Source organism: Centroberyx affinis, unplaced genomic scaffold (assembly GCF_046629955.1).
Source record: "Centroberyx affinis isolate AG114_WGS23_722 - 3 ecotype Tasmania unplaced genomic scaffold, CSIRO-AGI_Caff_v1 ptg001988l_1, whole genome shotgun sequence".
Classification (NCBI taxonomy): domain Eukaryota; kingdom Metazoa; phylum Chordata; class Actinopteri; order Beryciformes; family Berycidae; genus Centroberyx; species Centroberyx affinis.
In genome coordinates this window covers 50001-57500 of record NW_027280333.1, presented here as the reverse complement: position 1 = coordinate 57500, position 7500 = coordinate 50001, and the positions used below count along the sequence as shown (strand labels likewise).

Here is a 7500-nt window from a genome sequence, read left to right as displayed (position 1 = left end):
TTTCTTCACTGCTTGGCTCTCTGACTGAGCTGAAATTACCTTAAATTGGTTTGAACTGGGTGAAAACACTCTAAAGTGCTGCACAGCCAGTCTAGTTCCTGGCCAAAGAAAGCCAAGAAACAATAAAAAAAACTCAGGAATTCACAGTCACTCTTTGTCACACTTCAACAAGCTGATCCTGCCATAAAGAGCAGCTTTAAAACCAAGTCAGCCCTCCAAACCACATTCAGACTTAATGAGGATGTCAGTATGAACCTCCATGCCCACACACAGGAATCTGAATCAAAACAAGAATCACTCGTGAATAAAAGAAAACTCATAACCTCCTTCATTTAACCCACCGTGAAAAGGTGAAAAAGCATAAATAAAAGAACAGAAAAGAAAACTTAAACCTTCTTGGTGTGAATTTGTGGCGAGTCCATTTTAAGATGAAAACCAAAACAAAAAAGGAAAAATTAATTGGTGAACAGAACCAAACGGAAAGGTGAAAAGGCGTTTGGAGGTGGGTGCTGTGCAGGGAATCAGTGCAGCTTTGGTAGAAGACCATCAGTCCAGCGTGACTACCACACCCGGTTGGTCCACGTGATGTTCCTGTTGTACCCTGCCGTGTTTACGAAGTAGTCTCCTACCTGTTTGTTGCTGTATTTGGGCGGGTTGGCCTTGTAGCTGTAATCCGAATATTGGTCGGAGCCTGTGGAGTTGTTGTCGCCCGTTCCCACAAAGGTGTTGGTGGCGGGGAGATCCTGAACGGCCTGGTGCTTCTTGGAGGCGGAGGGGGACTGAGGCTGCAGCTGGATGGAGGGCAGGGGGGAGTTGGAGCGGTAGTGCCGGCCCAGATCGGGGCTTCCCGGGGGATAGTTAAGGGGCAGGTGGATTCTGGGACTGTCGTTGACGTTGTCGTTGATCAGGTTGAACTTGAGGCCCTTCTGCAGGCTCGCCTCCTCGTCCTCCTCCAGCGGCTTGGCGGGTTTGGGAGCTTTGCCCTTCTTGCTCTTTTTCCCTTTGCCGTTTTTGGGCCCCTGTTTGGGAGCGTACAGGTCCTTACTTTCCTTCTTGCCGGCCTGGTAGCCGCTCTTGGTGTCTTTCTGCAGCCGGTGTCTGATGACCACCACGGCCACGATGACCAGGATGACGCCGGCGATGCCCGCCAGGCTGCCGTACAGGATGTTGCTGCGCTGGGCGAGGGCGTAGTCGGGGTCTCCGGCGATGTCCCTGTCCAGGGGCGTGTAGAGGCTGTGTCCCACCAGGGACTCGATGAGGGTGACGTTGCCGATGGTGTCATTAACGAAGATGTGGACCAGCGCGGTGGTGTGGCGGGGAGGTTTGCCCTTGTCGCTGACCCTCACCACCAGGCGGTGCAGCCCGTTGTGCTTGCGGGTGAACTCCTGCGCCAGCGTGATTTCCCCGCTGCTGGGTGAGATGTGGAACAGGCCGTGCGGGTTTCCGCCAGTGATGCTGTAGACCAGCTCGGCGTTGGGTCCTGAGTCAATGTCCTCTGCCTCCACCACCTCCACACTGGTGTCAGGGGTGGTGACGGGCGGCAGGTACTTGTAGGTGGAGTTAGACGGCTTGGTGACATACGGGGCGTTGTCGTTCTCATCGAGGACGTTGATGGTCACGCCCACATAGGAGGAGCGGGGCGGGTCGCCGGCGTCCACGGCCTTCAGGCGGAAGGTGTAGGTGCTTTCCTTCTCGCGGTCGAAGGAGATGCTGGACAGGATGGTGCCTGTGCCGTTCTGGATGACGAACTTGCCGTTGTCCGGTTCCACATACAGCTTCACCCTGGCGTTCTCTCCTTTATCGGCATCTGTGACGGTTACCACGCCGACGGGATTGAGCGGAGGCATGTTCTCGATGACGGAGAAGCTGTAGCCGCTTAGCATAAACTTGGGGTCGTTGTCATTGCGGTCCAGAACGTTGATCACCACTGTAGCGGTGCCGGTCTTGCTGGGAACGCCTTTGTCTGCTGCCGCCACATGGAACTCATAGCGCTCTGTGTCTTCACGATCCAGCAGGTTCTTCACACGAACTTCCCCGCTGTTGGTGTCGATCTCGAAGAGCTTGGTGGCCGATAGCTCAACGATGCTATAGGCCAGCTCTGCGTTGGTACCGCTGTCTGCGTCGCTCGCCACGACATCTAGCACCTTGTCACCTGGTTGGTTGCCCTCTGCAAAGTCCACCTCCAGCATCGCCGGGGAAAAGTTTGGTGTGTTGTCGTTCATGTCAGTGACCTGGACTTTGAGGGAGTTGGTGCTAGACAGGGCCGGGTTCCCAGAATCCACGGCGACGATCTCAATCCTGTAATCCTTCACACGCTCATAGTCCAGCAAGGTGGTCGTCTGCAGGAAGTACTTCCTCTTCCGGTCGTTGGCCGACTCGCTCGCGGGTCGGAGCTGAAACGGCACGTCGCCCGCAACCACGCACGTCACCACCGCATTTTCCCCCTCGTCACGGTCCGACACCTGGACCAGCGCCACCGCCGTGCCGATGGGCATGTCCTCAGAGATGTTGGCCACGCCGTCCTGGTGCGTCACCAAGCCGATACCGCGGATCTCGATGGCCGGCGCGTTGTCGTTCTGGTCCTTGACGTTGATGGTCACCAGGACCTTGGAGGTCTTGGAGTTGGGCCCACGATCCTTAGCGACCACAAAGAACTTGAGGAAGCTCTCCTCCTCACGGTCCACCAGGCCCTTCACGTAAATGATGCCGGTGGAGCGGTCGATGCGGAGAAGCCTCTGGACGGTGTCGGAGGCCTGGTGGAGGCTGTAGTCGATCTCGCCGTTGGTTCCGGTGTCGGCGTCGTTGGCTCTGACCTACAAGGAGAAGACAGAGGTTAAGCTTTTCAGAGCCAAACGCCGCCCTGTGCTACATGCATGCTTTCCCAAAAAGTGGTTGTTTAATAAGCTTCATTTATATTTTAGTCATGTTGCTGATACAACCAGAACAACTTACAACGAATGATCAGGCTGTTGCTAACTTTGCTAACCGAAACCTTCTGGCTGCAGGACGGTCTCTCTAACTGCTGCCCCATAACCTCAGGAACATTTTGCCCCAGGCTGACAAATGTTTATATTTATATTCTTACAGCTTACAAAGACTCACTATCATTACTACAAAGCCCTTGTGTTTTGCTGATGGGGGAGGTTCATGCTCTGTGTGAAACATAATAGATGATCAAAGCTAAGTGCACACACCCACACAAACATCTAATGATTGTGGAATGGGTCATTGGCGTCTAATGGGCAGATGAGTGAATGTTAATGTTCCTCTCATTATCAGAAAGCCCCGGTTCCTCTGGGCCCATTAGGAGACCAGGGAGGACCGGCCGACATCGGCCAAGATCCAGCTTCATACGCTGAGAATCCAAATAAATGGAGGTAATTAATCAGTTAGGAAGTACAAGTAGTCCACTGAATATTACTCTTGTTAGGATGCCTTTCTAAACATGCCAATTCAAATACTTTGTATTTGTATTCCATGCCCCAGTTACAATGAAAACTGTCTGTCAGTGTGTAGTTTCCAGTGCAACTTGTTCTTGTAGGTGTTGAATGTCCCAGGTGTTGATTCAGTGTTGCTACATCATCGCCTGGGACTTACATAATTAGGATTTTAAAATTTTAGGTCAGTATTCCTTCAAAGGGAACTGGATGTAGCAGCAGCTAAGCTTGACATTAAACACTTCACTGGTTGAAATTTTCATGGCATTTTGAAAGATATCAAATTCCATGTTTTTTCCAAGGCTACTGGAGCTGTTGGTGATAATACTGAGAGCCGCAGGACAACACAGCGGCTGAACATAATACACTGCTAAATTATCTGTAAAGACAGATGGTGTAGTGGAGGTGAAGCGGCTGTGGGATCGCAGCATGTAGTTACATATTAACCAGTGATTCAACTTCACCTTTGAGCCTTGGTGAACCTGCTGTATACTTACTGTTGCCATCAGACTGAGCGGGAATCAGCTTAGAGATTTGGTTCTGTGACTTTACATATCCTGACAAACACCTCAGCACCGCACATCATCCCTGACTGAAGCAGGACCAGTCAGCCTTCCAGCGAGGCATGCATGACTTAATCTGAGTCAGTCATGAGATTATCCATGGGGCTTATTGGTATTATTGCTCTAGATGTGACTCATTCCATTTCAGAAAGCCACAGAATTCATTTCACTTAACGTGCATTTGAAGAGCGATGCTTTAGAGGCAGCAGGACCGCGTTGACTGACACCCCTGACCTGCTTAAATCATCCAATGAGAGCGGTTTTTATTCCTGCCTCCAATGGAAGATTACGAAGGAGAAGATTCTTGACTCTTGGCTCTTTGAAAACAACTCAATCATAGTGGCTAATTGTTGACTAGGAGATTAACAGTATTTATACCAACTGTATGCCTGGACACTTGTCTCAAATTGGCCCTGGAGAACTGCCAGCCCAGCGCTAGCCTAATCATAGCAGCGCTGTGCTAGCTCCCCACAGCTCAACTGTTCAATACGCAATTCTCAGAAGCTGTCAATAATTCACTGGTGTTTGGTCATGTCAGGCGTTTAAAGCCACACCGGAGGAAAGGAAATCAATGGGCAGGAGACATAATTTCAGCTTCATGGTTTCTTTAACCTTTAGCCCTTTGTTTTGGATCAGCACCCAGCGGGACACGGCTGCCCTGATCACCCTGGGGTGCTGGTAAGGTCTGTGGAGGCGAATCATACTGGTTTACCACCAGTCCACTCACTTTCACAGTTTGTGCTCCTCAGCAGGCAGAACAGCAGATTTTTACATATGTGTCGATATAACTAGAACTAAATAAAATAAAATCCCTAAGCACAGCATGGCAACAGGACAAGATTGCTCCATTAAGTGTAGGAATATGTCAATATTAGCCTGTGTGGGTGTGTGTATGCACAGGCGAGTGTGTGTGTGTGTGTGTGTGTGTGTGTGTGTGTGTGTGCTGACCTGCAGTACAGAGTGTCCCAGCGGGCTGTTTTCTGGTAATTCGGCCTCATAGTGGTTCCTCTCGAACTTGGGAGCGTTGTCGTTCTGGTCGGTGACGGTGACTCTCAGCAGAGCGCTGCTGGCCCTCGGCGGCTTCCCTCCGTCCACCACCCGGATGTTCAGGTCGTACGAGTCCTTCACCTCGCGGTCCAGGTTGCCCATGACGACGAGCTGCGGCAGTTTCTCGTCGGTATCCACGGCGACCTGCAGGCTGAAGAGCTGGTCGGCGTCCGGCCCGGTGCTGAGCGAGTACTCGGCCACGCCGTTGGCGCCGGAGTCCTTATCGCTGGCCATGGGGATGGAGAACAGGGCGCCGATGTGGGTGTTCTCCGGGATGGACAGGGTGAGGATGGGCGAGGCGAACTGCGGCGTGCTGTCGTTGATGTCCATCACCTCGATCCGGCCCTCGATCAGCCGGGGGCCGGTGCCGATGCCTTTGATCATGTCTGTGATGGACACCTCGAACTCCAGGAAGCACTTGTCGCCGTCGAACAGGTTGCGGCAGTCTCTCAGCGTCTCGCGGTCGATGGCGACCTCGGTGGTGTAGATGTCTCCGGTCTTGCCGTCCACCCTCAGGTACGGCGACCCCACCTCCAGCTTGTACAGGTGTCCGGTGTCCGGCAGGCCCTGGTCCGCCGCCAGGCTGCCGATCAGCGTGTTGGGCGGCTGCTCCTCAGGAACGCGGTAGAGGATGTCGGAGGGCGCGGCGCCGCAGGAAACCAGCAGGACGGCCGCCAGAACCAGAACCTCCCACCTCGGTGCCATACCTCCGCCCGACAGCACCGCTCTGGAAGAGACAACAAACAAACCGGATTAGCGAAGCCTCGGTCTGTCATCCTCACACAGCGGTGCCAAAAAACCTTTTAGAGAAAGCTGACTTAGGATCTGGAGAGCTGCTCCTCAGAGATTTATGTCAGGGGGGTTTCACAATAGATTGTAGAATTCATCTCCACGGGCCACTAAACGTGTCCCAAACAGTTATTTGTGAGACCCGAAGGTGACGAGGTTCCAGGCCTCGTCTCATCTACAGAAACCCTCCACCTTGTCCGTCCGCCAGCCGCTTTATTCAGAGAGCAGCGGAGCGGGACTGATGTCTTCCTCCTGGAGCCAGTCTGCAGCTCTGACAGGAATAAAACCAACCGCTGGAGCAGGTTCCCCTCCGTTTGAAACCAAACCAAATACTCAACAGGCAGCGAACTGACTCAAATATTTTTGCCAAGAAAATCCTTTTGTTTTCCAGCTGATGGAGTCTGGACTCTGTGATCAAGGACTAATTTCTACTCACAAATGAACAGAAAGCAGCCTGGTATTGACTCTTAACCTCGCTGTCTGTTAGTAATGATGCTCCGTTTCAGCCAGAGCCTCTCATCCCTGTTCCTCCAGCTACACTTTTCTTCTTCTTCCTCTTCTCCCTCCATCTCTCTCTCTCTCTCTCTCTCTCCCCTCTCCCTCCCTCTCTCCCTCTCTCCCCCTCTCTCTCTCTCTCTCCCCCCCCCCCCCCTCTCTCTCTCTCTCTCTCTCTCTCTCTCTCTCTCTGGCAGTATATATTCTGTCCTGTAGGAGTCTCTCAGCTCCGGGTCGCTGAGGTTAATCTGCAGAGTTTTTCTCACGTCCTTGTTTTGGAAAGGAACTCTCCAACCACACACACACACACACACACACACACACACACACACACACACACACACTCTAAGATGGACCAGCATGCTGAGCAGGAAGTCCTGGTGTTCTGCTCCATGCATGCAGCTACTGCAACCCTGATTCACAGAGTGTACTGTGTGTGTGTGTGTGTGTGTGTGTGTGTGTGTGTGTGTGTGTGTGTGTGTGTGTGTCCCATACAGAAATGAAATATATCTTAAAATATATCCCATATGGGGTGTGTGAAGTAGGGCTTTTATTTTCTGAGTCTGCTCGCTCCCCTAGAGAGAGAGAGACAGAGAGAGAGAGAGAGAGAGAAAGAGAGAGAGAGAGAGAGGGGCTCTTAATGAGGCAAAACAACAGGAGAGAGAGACACGAGGGGGGTTGAGAGAGCTATAGACTCCCTGGGAGGAGGTGCCCAGCTCCTCCTCTACACAGGAGTACCCCCCCACCCCCCCCCCACCCCACTGAGAGGGAGGTGGAGAGAGGTACATACAAAGAGAATGAGAGAGAGAAAGAAAAAGAGTGAGAGAAAGAGAGAGAGAGAGAGAGAGAGAGAGAGAGAGAGAGAGAACACTGCTGCGGTCTTATTGTTGGTCTGAAGTGACGGCTGCTCTCCTCCCTACTGTGACACACACACACACACACACACACACACACACACACACTAATTACGAGTGTGTGAATGTGTGTGTGGGAACGGGTGTGTATGCATGTGTGTTTATGTGTGAATGTGTAATGTTTTTTCCTCACATTTTACCCCAAAGATGCCAAATACCCAAAGCCTCTGACCTCTGACCTCTGACCCGGGCGTCTCACACATCACCGTGGAAACAGCAGGGAAACAAATGATCCTAAACAAATGATACTATACC

At 52.2% G+C, this 7500-nt stretch overlaps 1 protein-coding gene across 2 annotated transcripts in view; it reads right to left on the bottom strand.

Moving 5' to 3' along the window:
* LOC139653855 (protocadherin-1-like) overlaps window positions 1-7500 on the bottom strand; it is an 18640-nt gene that overhangs the window by 918 nt on the left and 10222 nt on the right. For both annotated transcript variants that reach the window (XM_071530857.1, XM_071530856.1), the window contains exons 2-3: window positions 4949-5774; window positions 1-2813 (exon numbers count right to left, since the gene is read on the bottom strand). The exon at window positions 1-2813 is cut by the window's left edge and continues 918 nt beyond it. In XM_071530857.1, coding sequence (XP_071386958.1) covers window positions 561-2813; window positions 4949-5752 — 3057 coding nt within the window. In that variant the 5' untranslated portion in view covers window positions 5753-5774 and the 3' untranslated portion in view covers window positions 1-560. The remainder of the gene's footprint in view (window positions 2814-4948; window positions 5775-7500) is intronic.